At 46.8% G+C, this 16997-nt stretch overlaps 1 protein-coding gene across 2 annotated transcripts in view; it reads right to left on the bottom strand.

Annotated features, from left to right (window-relative positions):
- Nucleotides 1–3975: 3975 nt before the first annotated feature.
- The window catches only part of LOC109879103 (diacylglycerol kinase iota), a 59857-nt gene continuing 46835 nt past the window's right edge, over nt 3976–16997 (bottom strand). For both annotated transcript variants that reach the window (XM_031798640.1, XM_031798641.1), the window contains exons 14-33: nt 16660–16785; nt 16428–16506; nt 16283–16338; nt 14409–14471; nt 14090–14163; nt 13775–13886; nt 13534–13620; nt 10877–10989; nt 9813–9875; nt 9280–9380; nt 8684–8763; nt 8510–8554; nt 8346–8415; nt 6459–6618; nt 6239–6264; nt 6044–6081; nt 5781–5901; nt 5619–5655; nt 5359–5458; nt 3976–5004 (exon numbers count right to left, since the gene is read on the bottom strand). In XM_031798640.1, the coding sequence (XP_031654500.1) occupies nt 4888–5004; nt 5359–5458; nt 5619–5655; nt 5781–5901; nt 6044–6081; nt 6239–6264; nt 6459–6618; nt 8346–8415; nt 8510–8554; nt 8684–8763; nt 9280–9380; nt 9813–9875; nt 10877–10989; nt 13534–13620; nt 13775–13886; nt 14090–14163; nt 14409–14471; nt 16283–16338; nt 16428–16506; nt 16660–16785 (1668 nt within the window). In that variant the 3' untranslated portion in view covers nt 3976–4887. The remainder of the gene's footprint in view (nt 5005–5358; nt 5459–5618; nt 5656–5780; nt 5902–6043; nt 6082–6238; nt 6265–6458; nt 6619–8345; nt 8416–8509; nt 8555–8683; nt 8764–9279; nt 9381–9812; nt 9876–10876; nt 10990–13533; nt 13621–13774; nt 13887–14089; nt 14164–14408; nt 14472–16282; nt 16339–16427; nt 16507–16659; nt 16786–16997) is intronic.

Here is a 16997-nt window from a genome sequence, read left to right as displayed (position 1 = left end):
CAGTGAGTGTGTAGGTAGAACCCAGTGGGTGTGTGGGTAGAACCCAGTGAGTGTGTGGGTAGAACCCAGTGAGTGTGTAGGTAGAACCCAGTGGGTGTGTGGGTAGAACCCAGTGAGTGTGTGGGTAGAACCCAGTGGGTGTGTGTGTAGAACCCAGTGAGTGTGTAGGTAGAACCCAGTGGGTGTGTGGGTAGAACCCAGTGAGTGTGTGGGTAGAACCCAGTGAGTGTGTAGGTAGAACCCAGTGGGTGTGTGGGTAGAACCCAGTGAGTGTGTGGGTAGAACCCAGTGAGTGTGTGGGTAGAACTCAGTGAGTGTGTGGTTAGAACCCAGTGAGTGTGTGGGTAGAACCCAGTGAGTCTGCATAGAGCCAGTGCAAGAATGTCAGTCAAATAAAACAACGAAGTGGCACCTTTGACAGAATACACACACACACACACGCACGCACACACACACACACACGCACGCACACACACACACGCCGCACGCACGCACACACACACACACACACGCATGTACATAGCCACGCGCGCGCACACACACACGTCAATGTAATGCATAAATTGTTGTCATCACTACTGCTCAGAGCCTTATTTCAACTAGAGTAATTCAGCTATTTGTCTGCTATTACTGAAGCGTCATCCTCACCTTTTCTCTTCCTTGTCTCCAGGGGCTGTTTGCACCTGTAAACTCCCATTTCCTGGGTGTCATCAATCACAGCACAACTCTGTATGGAGGTCAGGTACGGCATACAAGGGACCTACCTCACCTCCATCATACTACAACCCTTGGAGGGACAGTAAATAATCAAATCACTCAAGACCTGCTCATAGCCTCTCCATCCTTTGAGTGTTAGGAAGAATCTATCATTCATTCAAATAACTTATACATGTCACACGTAGACTCGACATCCCCATAGATAGAATATGCATTACTGTAAGTGGGATGGACACGATATCTATAGTTATCATGCCATCTAACGGTACATTTGAGTATGACTGCTGGTAACATGTATTTACTCCCATTCCACTCCAATCCAGTAGGTGGCAGGATTTCACAAACACAATAAACCTTTGCTGTCATCTAATGGACATATTGCTCTATTGCCCTCTGCTATGTCAGGACTATAGTGGTCCATGTTTGCTGTGTTCTAGTGTACTGTAAAATAGATGGCTCTCCTATTCTTAGCACTTTGCCCAGTCATATTCAAGGTTAGAACTACCGTCCTAGGGCTTTTCATGCTTCTAGTCTTGATTTGCATTTTTGATAACATATCTACATCATTTCACTTTTTAATGTCTATAGTATCTATAGATGTTGTCCAATCAATTTGGTAACCCCTCCCTCTTCAATTCAGGCTTGTTTGGGAAAAAGCTGTTCAAAAGAGGACATTGTATTATCATATCTTTGTACTCCCTGACGAAAGGCCATGCAGCCCGAACCGCGTCAGAGTTTTAAAACTTTGTTTCCATTGAACATGCCACACAAATAAAGGCATTTTCATTAACTATATGACGTGTGGTCCCCCTCTCTTTTTGAAAACCTTAGAAACAGCTCAAATGAACAAAACTATGACACAGCAGCAAGATGTTTCAGTGAAAACTTGAATCTTCTTCTAAAATGATACGATTATTCAGATGTTACAATTGTACAACCCGGCATGCTTTCTATGCCTCTCAATTGGCAATTTATTTCCCAAAACAATTTGCAGGACATTTAACAGTGAACAACAGTGAATGTTGGATTCAAACCTTTTATAAGTCCCTGTTGGAAGATATCTGTGGGAGAAGAGTGTTTTTGGTTTGAGGTCAGATTATTTCAGAAAGTCCTTGTAATACCTGGGGGGGGGGATGGGGATTGAGAGAAATCAGTGTAAACTCAAAAGAAGCTAAAGAAATCTAGAAGTAGTAGTACCCAGTATGACCAGTATCTATTGTCCACCATGTCTGTACGGGCCTTATCAATGCCCTGTAGTACTGGGTATTACTGGGTTATAAGAGGTTAAAGGTCAGACCTAGGTCCGATACGTTAAATACTTGAGGTGCACTTCATTTAGCTTGACTAGCATGCAGGTTGGGTGGCGTTTGCACTTTTGCTACTATTCTATTGGTTCCATTGTACCAGACAAGCAAAGCACACCTCCAGTATTTGACATAGACACCGGTCTGAATCATTATAATTACAGGTTATCTAACAGGCACACTGCGGAGACTGACTGACTACTGATAAAGTCTCTCAGTAGACTGAATATACAGCATTCCCACTACGTTCTCCATCTATTCTACTCTCTAAGGGTATTCCCTAGGGTTAGGGGCAGGCAGCCTTGATATTCAACCACGCCAGTGTTCAAATTCATCTCCACAGACACTATGAAGGTTGGGAGGCTTAAAGAGACTCTCCTCACAGGCCCTCGTCACTGTGACCTCACCGTGACGTCACGTCAATGACCAATCAAAACACAGGAAATGTTGTCAGAGGCAGCACTATACGACTTTTAGAGAATACAAAATAAACAACAACATTCAAGTAATCCCATGGTCTGAAAAATACAAAATCAAATGTAGAACCATTAAACATTTCAAACCTTACCCATATTACTTAGGTATAAAACAATTCAAATCTTAATAATTATAATAACATAATAATAATAATGCCAGTTTGTGATACCATTATTATGGAGTAGCAACTTCCAAGGAGGTAAGACAAATGCCATGCACAACAATTGTTGAATAATAAAGAACACAAAATAATGCAAAATCATTTCCAATCTATTCCAATCTATTCATAAGTAATGGATGTTTGTCTCATAGAGATAGACAGAGGACTCATCTTTGTATCTGTGCCATAATGGCATACGTGACTGCATGGACATCTCCATGTTAGAGTAATCCATTTTCTTCTCAATTTGTATTAGAAAAAAAGCGAAAAGCTTGCATTGGTGATTTACCACCACCTGCAGTTCTAGAATCCTGAACAGAAGCTTGTGTGTCACTTTTTGATTGTGGCCACTAGATGGCGGTAATATATCTTAAAGCCATTTACAAACCATAGGCAACCCAATTTTGAAGAAGTAGAGGACAATGTTCTGATCATTGGCTGATTGCTCCCAGCCCATAGGAATCCTCACCCAGTTGACAAAAATGAAATGGTTGAAAACGTACCGCCAATTTCCATGCTAAAACAGGTGATATACATTTTGATTCCTCTCTCTATCTCCATGGTTTATCTCTCTCAGCACGACCAGGCAGGGTAGTGGGGGATGGAGGGAGGCAGAACAACTTCAAAACATTTCAATTTCCCGGGTCATGTTGGACCACTGATAAACGCTGGATAAATAAAACAAGGTGAAGTGCTATAATACATCTGTCTTGGTTTTCAGAACGGCCATCTGAACACGGCTGTTTTTACAATACCTACCAGTAGTTTTAGTGTTTTAACCATCAACCAAACCAAACCCACCCACCCCACCCACCCCACTTCACATTGACAGAAACACAACCACACACACACAACCACACACACACACACACACACCGGCACGGTAAGAAATTGCACATTCAACACTCCTTGGTGCCATAAGGGACCGTTAAAACATTAATGTAATGTAAACATGAATAGAGAAACGCACAAACGTCATTCATTCATATTGCATTGAATATGGCTCAGGTTTGTTTTGAATTAGTCTCTCTCAAGCACGCCACACACACAGACACAGACACAGACACAGACACACACACACACACACACACACACACACACACACACACACACACACACACACACACACACACACACACACACACACACACAGGCACACACACACACACACACACACACACACACACACACACACACACACACACACACACACCACACACACACACACACCACACACACAAGCACACACACACACAAACACACAAACACACAGACACACACACACACACACACACACACACACACACACAGACACACCCACCACACACACAGACACACACACGCACGCACACACACACACACACCCACACACACACACACACACACACCACACACACACACACACAGTCTGTAGGTGTGTACATGCTGCTCTGGTAGAGCTCTAGGTTGGGTGTGTAATGGGTCCCCGGGGCTGCATGGAGAATCAGTCCCGTCTCTCTTTTCGTTGTCTGCCTAAGGTGTCTGTCATCTCAGGTCCGACACTGGCCTCCAGGGGGCTTAGAATTGGGATGGCTACAAGCCTAGCAGTGTTGTTGGGATAGCAGTAGTGGTATCCTAGTGTAGCAGTGGTAGTAGTATGGAGGGCGCTGGGTGCTGTCCCTGCCTCACAGTGCTGTGTGTCTTTGGCACACGTCTGAATGATTCACAAAGGCCTTCTGGGAAAATACGTATATTGGTACAGTATGTAAGGCTGCAGGGCCGCACTGAGAGAGGGTCTGTGTGTCGGTGAACCCTCCTCTCTGATCCCTGACCCCGAACCCCCTGAATCCTAATTTAGCCCAGACCCTGGCATTCAGTGAACAACAGGCAACTCCATACCCCAACACTCCCATACGTTTACAATCAATCAATAAATTAATGAATAAATAATACCAATAATAAATAATGATTTCAATGAAACATTTTCCTGTGCAGGACAGGACAGAGTCATGCTGATGAGAGAGTCTAAAGCGCGTCAGGCCGCTCCTATCTGTCCATCTGTCTGTCCACGCCTCAGTCAATCTATGGAGGTGAAGGGGGCTAACCTCTCTCCTCCATCTCTCATCCTCGTCTCCCTGTCTTCCCCTCTCTCTGCGTGTAGTCTATTTCCTCTCTCTGTCTCTCTCTCTCTGTCTCTTTCTCTCTCTCTCTCTCTCTCTCTCTCTCTCTCGCTCTCTCTCTCTCTCTCTCTCATACAGCAGTCTCCAGATCTTCATGGGAGACAGTGGTAGGGAGCTGTTTGCTGGTCAGGTAGGAGGCCAGCTCTTGGTCCCCCGCATTACGAGCTTGCTCCACTGGTGTCTTGCCCTGTGAACACACACACAGCCACACACGTGTGTGGATACTTCCACACCATTAAACAAACTCTCTCTTATGTGAGAGCTTGCCTTTGTGTGTGCAAGTGTGTGTCTGTGTGTGTTTGTGCGGTGCGGTGCGGTACAAGTGTGTGTGTGTGTACTGTGTGTGTTCTGTCTGTGTGTGTGTGTGTGTGTGTGTGTGGTGCAGTACAAGTGTGTGTGTGACTGTGTGTACTGTGTGTGTGTGTACTGTGTGTGTTCTGTGTGTGTGTGTGCTTCGTGTGTACTGTGTGTGTGTACTGTGTGTGTCCTGTCTGTGTGTGTACTGTGTGTGTGCGTGTGTGTGTGTGTGTGTGGTTCTAACCTTGAAGTTGGTCTTGATGAGGGAAGCTCCGGAGTCCATGAGAAGATGACACACAGCGTGATGCTTCTGAGAGGCCGCTTTGTGCAAGGCAGTGTCTCCTCTGAAAACACACACACACACACACACGAGCACACACTTCACGCAAGCTGCAGGCTGCCTGATCAGTTTGAGGTATAGAAAAGTGACTTCAGCCACAGAAACAAGACATTCTTCAACGTTAGACCGTTCAACGTTAAGCCGTAAGCCAGTGGGTGACTCACGTTTCTCTGTTGGTTAAATCCAGGAGCACCTTTGACCCTAAAGAAAACAAACAAACAGAGCCAACATTTTAGCGAACATCAGAGGTTTGCAAACAAGCTCATTTGAAGGATGCAATAAGAAGCAACACACACACACACAGACACACACAGACACACACTCACCGTGCTCCAGTATGAAGTGGACCACTTCAGTGTGTCCGTGCTGAGAGGCCAGGTGTAGTGCACTACAACCAGTAGAATCCCTCACCAGGAGGCTGGTCCCGCGAAAGAAGCTGCCCGACAACTGAGAGAGAGACAGGTAGAACACCGTTATGAGAGACACGTACGTATCGACTTCAGTAGTGCATATTACGTCAGGAATGGCTTTGAGCTGGTTCTAGTAAGACAGTCAGATGTTTGCAAGGGAGAAGGTCGAGGTATCTAACCGTAGTCAGGTCCCCAGAGGAGGCAGCCATCAGCATTGCTGAAGAACACACACACACACACCACTATCAGTTAGACAATGTTATAGGGTAACACGTGCGTTAACAGGAATCGTTCCCACTGTAAGGCAGGGTTTTTATAGATGAAAATCATGGGTTTACAAATGTTCTCCTTTCAAAAGACGCAAAACATCTCACCTTGTTCCTCAGACGTCAGAGGGCTCCTGCACCAGAGAGACAAATAGATGAAAGGACTGCGACTCTCAACACGAAATAACGTTAGAGGTGTGTGTGTGTGTGTGTGTGTGTGCGCGTGAGCGTTTGCGGGTCTGTGTGTGTATGCATGTGTTTACACATCTGTGTGTGTGTGTGAGTGGGTGTGTCTCTCTCTCTCGCTCCCTCTTTCTCTGTCTCTCACCCAGAGTTGGGCTCCACCACCAGGTCAGGCATGCCTGTGGCCGGTCCCCCCGCTAGTCCACCGTGGTCCAGGATAAACACCTCTTCCTGGCAGATTTCTGTCACATAGTGCAGGTGCTCCTGGGCCTTGTCTATACGGTAGAAACGGTCTGCAGACGTAGCTGGGGAAAGGAGACTTGGTTTAGAGAGATGGTGTGAAAGGAGAGAACAGTTCACTGTCAGACAGTCGATGTCTTACAGTCACACAGTTAAACCGCGTTAAACAAGCCTTCTGCAGAGACTTCAGAGGCCCACTTTACATGAGGAACAACGGATGGAGATATACATATGTCAACTCATATGTCAACTCAGCAACAAAAGGTTGTGCGCTGACTGTAATCTGCGTTTATTTTTTTATTTTTTTTATGTGTAAATATTTGTATTAACATAACAAGATTCAACAACTGAGACATAAACTGAACAAGTTCCACAGACATGTGACTAACAGAACTAACAGTCCCTGAACAAAGCGGGGGTCAAAATCAAAAGTAACAGTCAGTATCTGGTGTGGCCACCAGCTGCATTATGTACTGCAGTGCATCTCCTCCTTATGGACTGCACCAGATTTGCCAGTTCTTGCTGTGAGATGTTACCCCACTCTTCCACCAAGGCACCTGCAAGTTCCCAGACATTTCTGGGGGGAATGGCCCTAGCCCCCACCCTCCGATCCAACAGGTCCTAGACGTGCTCAATGGGATTGAGATCCAGGCTCTTCGCTGGCCATGGCAGAACACTGACATTCCTGTCTTGCAGGAAATCACACACAGAATGAGCAGTACGGCTGGTGGCATTGTCATGCTGAAGGGTCATGTCAGGATGAGCCTGCAGGAAGGGTACCACATGAGGGAGGAGGATGTCTTCCCTGTAACGCACATCGTTGAGATTGCCTGCAATGACAACAAGCTCAGTCCGATGATGCTGTGACACTCCGCCCCTCCACCTCCAAATCGATCCCGTTCCAGAGTACAGGCCTCGGTGTAACGCTCATTCCTTCGGCGATAAACACAAATCCGACCATCACCCCTGGTGAGGCAAAACCACGTGAGAGAAGAGCATTTTTTGCCAGTGCTGTCTAGTCCAGCGATGGTGGGTTTGTGCCCACAGGCAACGTTGTTGCCGGTGATGTCGGGTGAGGACCTGCCTTACAACAAGCCCTCAGTCCAGCCTCTCTCAGCCTATTGCGGACAGTCGGAGCACTGATGGAGGGATTGTGTGTTCCTGGTGTAAATCGGGCAGTTGTTGTTGCAATCCTGTACCTGTCTCGCAGGTGTGATGTTCGGCTGTACCGATCCTGTGCAGGTGTCATTACATGTGGTCTGCCACTGCGAGGACAATCTGCTGTCCGTCCTGTCTCCCTGTAGAGCTGTCTTAGGCGTCGCACAGTGAGGACATTGCAATGTATTGCCCTGGCTACATCTGCAGTCCTCATGTCTCCTTGCAGCATGCCTAAGGCACGTTCATACAGATGAGCTGGGCATCTTCCTTTTGGTGTTTTTCAGAGTCAGTAGAAAGGCCTCTTTAGTGTCCTAAGTTTTCATAACAATGACCTTTGCCTACCGTCTGCCTACCATCTGTAAGCTGTTAGTGTCTTAACGACCGTTCCACAGGTGCATGTTCATTAATTGATTATGGTTCATTGAACAAGCATGGGAAACAGTGTACAATGAAGCCTTTACAATGAAGATCTGTGAAGTTATTTGCATTTTTACTAATTATCTTTGAAAGACAGGGGTCCTGAAAAAGGGACGTTTTGTTTTTGCTGAGTTTACAAGTAGGCTAAAGCTCTGGCACATTTACAGAAATGTGTTTGGACCCTAGGTGAGTGATGTCACTGAGTGATGTCACTCACAGTCCAGGAAGCTCCAGTTGGGGGACAGTCTGTGGGCGGAGCCAGGTCGCGGTAGACCTCGACACTCATCCTACAGAAAGAGGAGGGAAGGGATGGCCAGTTCAGTAACGACTCACCGGTAGCATAGTCAGACATAATAGACAGAAAGAAAGACAGACAGGAACCTGGTAATGCACTCGGTGGCCAGCAGATGGAGCCTGATGAAGATCCTGTTAGAAATAGGAAACCCCAGCAGTGTTTCAGAAAATAGAACAATCACCATAGCCAAATCATATTGGCGTGAGTGTGTGTGCACATGTGTGTATGCAAGTGTGTCACGTGTCTGTGTGTGTTCTCACCTCCTGTAGCCTGTCTATGTAGAGTCTGCAGGTCTCCAGGTCACAGTCCCCTCTCACCACCACAATCCCCACAGCGATCGCTGCAACACACGCGCGCGCACACACACGCACACACACACACAAACGCGCACACACACACGCACACACACACATGCACACACGCACACACACACGCACACACACACACACAGACAGACAGACACACTTTATTAACGTCTTTTCAGGCTGCAGGACACACATGGGGACTAGAGGCTGCTGCCTATATACTGTACATGGACTTGGAATCACTGGCCATTTTAATAATGGAACACAAGTCACTTTAATAATGTTTACATATTTATGCTTCACTCATCTCATATGTCTATACTGTATTCTATTCTACTGTATCTTAGTCTATGCCGCTCTGACATCCATATAATCTTAATTCCATTCCTTCATTTAGATTTGTGTGTATTGTTGTGAAATTGTTAGATTTGACTTTACTTACTTATTACTGCACTGTTGGAGCTAGAAACACAAGCATTTCGCTATACCCGCAATAACATCTGATTTGATTTGATGGACCCTTCAACAAAGACACACACACACACACTCACAGATGTCTCGGAGTCGCTCCCTGTCGAACTGTAGTCTGTCGTAGTCCTGCAGACTGATCCGGTTGACTCTGAGGCGCAGGCGCTCGGGGACAGCATGGGGGCTGGAGGAACACACACACACGCACGTTGAAACGTCTCAATCAACGTATGGCTTCATTCCATTTCTTTCTGTTCAGTACCGGAAACAAATAGGATGTGTGTATTTTTTTTTTCTCCCATTGATTGCGATCTAGCAGTGCCAGGACAGACTACACTGTGCTGCATGTACTGCAGCCACAACCTTACAGAGCACCGAGCAGGACAGGGTGGACTCCCACAGAGACAGACACTAGGAGAGAGCACACCGGCAGGTTCGACGGGCTCCGCATGAAGGGGCAACCAAATACTTTAGACGTTTAGACCCACTTACTCTACACGGTACTCGACACAGGCACAGACAACAAAAAAACTGGACTCTCTTTTTCTCACTCCGTTCCTGTCCATCTTTCTCTCTCTCAGACACTCTCTGAAACGCGCCGGGTTAGAGTACTTACACAGAGAAGGAGTCAGGGGGAGCAGAAAGGCGACGCGGGTCTGCTGCACACACTTTCTGAATGCTGCAGTCGTAACAGACGGGGGGGGCGAGTGCGGGGGGAAAACACAGGCCCAGAGGGGAGGTAAATATCAAGGAAAGAGAGAGGAGGAGGAGTCGACATGAGGGTGAGGAGAGAGGGAAGAAAGAAAACATCAAAAAGACAGTCGAGGATGGGGACATGGAGGAAGCCCATGACAGATTAGAGTATTGTTGCAGAACACTAAGGCAAAAAACCAGGCACAGCTTTAGTTACTGTAGCTGAGTAGAACCACACTGAGTAAAGAGCAACACACACACACACACACAACGGCAGCTAGATACACACACACAGGCATTAGTGCTGTTGGGGCGATCTGCTTAACAGGTGGTAGTAAGTGGAACAGATGGTTAGAGGAGAAACTAACTGTGTGAAGGGAATATAATGAGAAAAAGCCCTGAACAAGACCAAGAAACTGAACTGTGGGTGTGTGTGTGTGTGTGTACAGCAGCGGTGGGTTTACACCTTGAGAGATTTTACACTAAGGCAGCGCCTAGTTTGACCCTGTTTTCCTTGGTGTGTGCTTCTTTCCAACAGAATGCAGCCACAGCATCAAAACTAGCACTGGTTATCTTTCTCGTAATCGGTGTAAACGTACACTTGGACCCATTGAGAGTGTCCATTCTGTAGCCTTGGGAGCGAGGTGACTCGCTCACTAGGGCGGGACTCAGAGGTCTTTACCCTTCTGTACACCGCTGGTCTAGTTCCACAGGAAGAAGGATAGAGGATGTGTGTGTGATTCACTGAGTCAGCTCTGGGGTTCGAAACCAGCGGCCGCTCGGTTACTGGTCTCAACCACTAGGCTACCTGCCACACTCCAGCCATTCTCTATGGAGAGTGTGTGTGTGCGTGTGTGAGTGAGGGCAGTGAGGTCTTGATCCCTAGTATATTGGCCTGTATCTTTTGAGTGTGTGTGTGTGTGTGTGTGTGTGTGTGTGTGTGTGTGTGTGTGTGTGTGTGTGTGTGTGTGTGTGTGTGTGACTCACTCATTGAGCAGGGGTACAGAGGTGCGTCTCTTGCTCTTCTGTACCATGTTGGCCTGGTTGCGTAGGGAGATGCGGAGGGTTGATGGGGCCAAGCGACACGGCTCTCCATCCACCTACACAAGCGTACCCACACACACACACACACACACACACACACACACACACACACACACACACACACACACACACAAACATCTCTGTAGTATGGGGCTGTGTTGTATCCCTGTACAGTGCGGGTCTGTGTTATACTCTCACGTGACAGTTTATTAGGTACACCCATCTAGTACCTAGTTGGATCCCCCTTTGCCTCCAGAACAGTCTGAATCCTTTGGGGCATTCTACAACGTGTCGGAAATGTTCCACAGGGATGTTGGTCCATGCTGATGCGATGGCATCACGCGGCTGCTGCAGATTGAATGGCAGTACATTCATGCTGTGAACAGCTCATTCCATCTCATCCCATAGATTCTCTCTAGGGTTGAGGTCTGGGGACTGACCAGGCCACTCAAGAAAACTGAACTCTCTGTCATGTTCCAGGTTCTCTGTCATGTCCAGTGTTGGTGATGGTGTTCCCCCTGGAACCGCTTCTTCTTGTTTTTAGCTGATAGAAGTGGAACCGGTGTGGTCGTCTGCTGCAATAGCCCATCCACGACAAGGATTGGCGCGTCGTGCGTTCAAAGATGGCGTTCTGCACACACATGTTCTGCGCTGTTATTTGTCTGTTTGCAGGCTACCTGCTAGCTTGCACGATTCTTACCATTCTCCTTCGACCTCTCTCATCAACGCACTGTTTTGGCCATCAGGACTGCTACTGACTGGATGGTTGTGTTTGTCGTACCATTCTTGGTAAACCCTAGACACTGTCGTGCTTGAAAAGCCCAGGAGGGCGGCCGACTCTGGGATACTGGATCCGGCGAGCCTGACACCGACGATCATGCCATGCTCAAAGTCGCTATGGTAACTAGTTTTGCCCATTCTAACGTTCAATAACTGAACAGTAACTGAATGCCTCGATGCCTGTCTGCCTGCCTGCTTTATATAGTAAGCCACAGCCACTTGACTTACAGTACTGTCTGTAGGAGCGGTCCATTTTGGTGAACGGGAAGGGGGGGTGTACATAATGAACTGGCCAGTGAGTGTATATGTGTAGCATGCACTGCAAACCCCGATATGCTGTCATTACTCAAAACCTTGGAGGAAACCCGTTGCAGTTACTATATCTAATATATCTAGTAAAGTTACTTAAAGTGATTTTGTAGTCATTACTCAAACCGATACATCACATAAGACCTTATTTTGAGGCCTAGCTTAATCCTAATACAGTGGCCTCATAGTTTTACAGGCCCCATCAAACAGGTTTGCATGTTGGGTTGCAAAGTTCCGGTAATTTTCCCCAAATTCCCCCCTACCCCCAAAATGTAAACCCTGGTTGAAGGATTTCCAGGAATCTTCCAAATGGGATTTCTGGAAAACCTGGACATTTATCCAGAATTTTGCAACCCTACCTGCAAATCACATTATGCAGGTTTGCAAAGTGATGTGTAATTCCTATTGGAATCCAGCCAGAGTTAGGATATACAACAGTTTAATTCACCCGCATCCTGCTTTCATAATGAGTGCCAGGGTTCAGAACAGTGCAAGGAGACCTAAGCCATTTAAACTGGAACAACCATTTCAGGGACGGGTACAAAACAAATCTAACTAAATGATTGGATTTGTTCAGAAAAATACATGTTATTTATCTGTAGCATAAGATGAATCAATGAATCACTCAATGTACATGCAAAAACACAGATCTTTTTAGTAATCTTCCCGCATTAGAACATGCTGGGGAAAAAAGTTAATTGGTTATCATAATTTTTTTTTTTTTACATTTTAGGTAATAACGACTTTTCATTGACTTTGAGTTCGACTTACTAGAAGTAGAAGTATTTGAGTTAAAAATGCCTTGGGGTTTACAGTGTGGGCCTGTGTTCTTTCAATGTCGTCTCGGGCTGTGTTGTATTCAATGATTTATAAATACACTAGATCACTAACAGGGGGCGCTGTATTGAAGCCACCGTGCCTCCATCTTGGCACTGCCTCACCGGTGTAAAAAATATTTTGCGAGCTATAGAAAGGCATTTATTAATGTCTATATTTGTTTTTTGCCACATTTATTCTATTACAGATACCTTAATGCATACTTTTAAATGATATTATGTGAACTAAACACACAAATTAAATTTAAAAAAAATTAAAAAGTTGTAATGTTACTATCCCCACTTTTAAAAAAACCACTTAAATACATGTAATTTTCAGTACATGTACTTCATTTTCTAATTACATGAATTCCATTCATTTCTATCCTTCTGGGGAGTGACAATATGGCCGACCGGTGGTTTCAAAGAACTCTCACTGGCAAATAAATCAAATCAAACTTTATTTGTCACATGCGTCTAATACAACAAGTGTAGACCTTACCGTGAAATGCTTACTTACAAGCCCTTAACCAACAGTGCAGTTCAGGAAGAGTTAAGAAAATACTTACCAAATAGTATCAGCAATCCAGGGTTTATACACATCATTAGTTGTATCACTAGTGTGGGCCTGTGTTATATATCTGTAGTATTGGTCTGTGTTGTATCCAGTTAGTGTTGGCCTGTGTGAAATCTCACCTGTACAGCGATGGTCTTAAAGGTGGTCAGAGTCACATCTCTACACTGGTGCAGCCTCTCACCATGACCTCCTACCTGCAGTGCCGCCTAGGGGAGAGAAAGAGGAATTACACCCTTTTGTTTAGTCACACACACACACTCTCACACACTCTCTCACACACGTGCACTCACAAACAAACACACTCTCTTCCCCTCTCTCTCTCTCTCTCTCTCACACACACGAACACACACACACACTCACAAGGGAGGACAGGGTGAAGCCGATGACTTCGATACAGCCGTCATCATGGCGCTGAGGCTCAAAGTCCCGGTGGTCTCCTGTGTTCCCCCACGGCATGGTGCCTGCACAGTACCTAAACACACACACACACACACACGCACACACACACACTTTTTAAAACACACATGATCCTCAAACACTCCATCACAAAAAAATCCACAGTATGGTGAGCGTATAAAACTATGGGTAGGTTACGGACAGCCAACAGATGTATCAACAGCGTCAGATAGACAAAGCTGACCTGGGGAGGGGGGATTGGGTGGGTTGAATAGCTACCTGGGGATGTTTAAGAAGACGATGCACTGGAACTTCTGCTCCTGGATCTTAGGAGTGAGATCCGTCCCGTCACACTGGGACAGAGAAAAAGAGGTTCATGGAACCCAGTAACTGAATGTGGCAGGTTTATTATCAGGCTGCCAGGGCCCTCTAACCTAAACCGTTAACCTGTGACACTGTGCATGTGTGTGTGTGTGTTTGTGCGTGTGTGTGTGTGTGTGTGTGTGTGTGTGTGTGCGTGCGTGCGTGTGCGTGTGTGTGCGTGCATGTGTGTGTGTGTGCGTGCGTGCGTGCGTGTGTGTGTGTGTGAGGCACTTACCACCACTCTGACATGTTTAGACAGATCCCTGGAGCTCCTCTGGAGGAAGTCAGAGAACGCAGCCTGACGGGAAGCAGAGACAACTCATTACATTCTATATACACCTCTCTCTCTCTATTCCCTCCCTCTCTCTACACCCTCTCTCTCTCTCTCTATTCCCTCTCTCTCTATTCCCTCTCTCTCTCTACACCTCTCTATCTCTCTCTATTCCCTCTCTCTCTCTACACCTCTCTCTCTCTCTCTATTCCCTCTCTCTCTCTACACCTCTCTCTCTCTATTCCCTCTCTCTCTCTACACCTCTCTCTCTCTATTCCCTCCCTCTCTCTCTCTATTCCCTCCCTCTCTCTATTCCCCCTCTCTCTCTATTCCCTCCCTCTCTCTCTCTATTCCCTCCCTCTCTCTACACCTCTCTCTCTCTATTCCCTCCCTCTCTCTACACCTCTCTCTCTCTCTATTCCCTCTCTCTCTCTACACCTCTCTCTCTCTATTCCCTCCCTCTCTCTCTCTATTCCCTCCCTCTCTCTCTCTCTATTCCCTCTCTCTCTCTACACCTCTCTCTCTCTATTCCCTCCCTCTCTCTACACCTCTCTCTCTCTATACCTCTCTCTCTCTACAAACCTCTCTCTCTCTATTTCCTCCCTCTCTCTCTCTATTCCCTCCCTCTCTCTACACCTCTCTCTCTCTCTATTCCCTCCCTCTCTCTCTCTATTCCCTCTCTCTCTACACCTCTCTCTCTCTATTCCCTCCCTCTCTCTCTCTATTCCCTCCCTCTCTCTACAACCTCTCTCTCTCTATTCCCTCTCTCTCTCTATACCTCTCTCTCTATTCCCTCCCTCTCTCTCTCTCTATTCCCTCCCTCCTCTCTCTCTCTCTATTCCCTCCCTCTCTCTATTCCTCTCTCTCTCTATATTCCCTCTCTCTCTCTACACCTCTCTCTCTCTATTCCCTCCCTCTCTCTCTCTATTCCCTCCCTCTCTCTCTCTATTCCCTCCCTCTCTCTCTCTATTCCCTCTCTCTTTCTACACCTCTCTCTCTCTATTCCCTCCCTCTCTCTACACCTCTCTCTCTCTATTCCCTCCCTCTCTCTCTCTCCTATTCCCTCTCTCTCTCTATAACCTCTCTCTCTCTATACCTCTCTCTCTCTATTCCCTCCCTCTCTCTCTCTATTCCCTCTCTCTCTCTACACCTCTCTCTCTCTATTCCCGTCCCTCTCTCTACACCACTCTCTCTCTCTATTCCCTCCCTCTCTCTACAACCTCTCTCTCTATTCCCTCTCCTCTCTCTATTCCCTCTCTCTCTCTATTTCGCTCTCTCTCTCTCTACACCTCGACCTCTCTCCTCTATTCCCTCCCTCTCTCTCTCTATTCCCTCCCTCTCTCTACACCTCTGCTCTCTCTCTATTCCCTCCTCTCTCTCTCTATTCCCTCTCTCTCTCTATTCCCTCTCTCTCTCTATACCTCTCTCTCTCTATTCCCTCTCTCTCTCTACACCTCTCTCTCTCTATTCCCTCCCTCTCTCTACACCTCTCTCTCTCTCTATTCCCTCCCCCTCTCTACACCTCTTTTCTCTCTCTCTCTGTTCCCTCCCTCTCTCTACACCTCTCTCTCTCTCTCTGTTCCCTCCTTCTCTCTATACTCCTCTCTCTCCCTCTCTCTCTCTGTTCCCTCCCTCTCTCTACACCCCTCTCTCTCTCTCTCTCTCTCTCTCTCTCTCTCTCTCTCTCTCTATTCCCTCCCTCTCGCTACACCTCTCTTTCTCTCTCTCACTCTCTCTATTCCCTCCCTCATCTCTACTCTCCCTCCACATCCCTCTCCTCATCCCCTCTCCCCCTCGCCCCATTCAGTAATGTGGTGTTAAGTCTGTCGGGTACTCACCCCTGCATAGAACATCTTGTTGCGAAAGCGGCTGTTGAACTTCTCAGGGTTGGCTTCTGCAGGGAGGAGGAGATACAACAGTCTGTGTCCTACTGTAGTCAGACAGCTAAAGGAACAATGCTTCCTGAGAGACAGTACTGCTCACCTCTGGATTCGTGGAACTCCAGTGTGACGTGGGCGTCGAAGCCCAGGCTGAAGTAGTTGTTGAACACGTTCAGTGGGAGCTGGAGACATACAGAGAGATGCAAAAAGAGGGGAGCGCACAAAAGAGGCACAAAATCAGTTTAAATAAGGTTGAACTCACTGTCCATATCACTCAGACCATGAGACAGCCATACCACTGACCCCTCTCCCCTAACCTTTGACCCCAGACAGACCTTCTGTGTGCCCTCCTCCGGCTGGGCGGGGCTTCTCTCCACCTGAAGGTTCCATCTGTCTAGCTGCACCACAGAGCCGTCCTCCACCTGACACAGTACCTTGGAAACCGGCTCGTCTGTATAACCCTACACAGAGAGAGACAGGTTATAACACTACACAGAGAGAGACAGGTAATAACCCAACACAGAGCAACACAGGTTATAACCCTACACAGAGAGAGACAGGTTATAACCCTACACAAGGAGAGACAGGTTATAACCATACACAGAGAGAGACAGGTTATAACCCTACACAGATAGATACAGGTCATTACCCTACACATAGAGAGACAGGTTAT

The sequence above is a fragment of the Oncorhynchus kisutch genome, linkage group LG19 (assembly GCF_002021735.2).
Source record: "Oncorhynchus kisutch isolate 150728-3 linkage group LG19, Okis_V2, whole genome shotgun sequence".
In the NCBI taxonomy this organism is placed as follows: Eukaryota; Metazoa; Chordata; class Actinopteri; order Salmoniformes; family Salmonidae; genus Oncorhynchus; species Oncorhynchus kisutch.
This window is presented reverse-complemented; position numbering and strand designations above follow the sequence as displayed.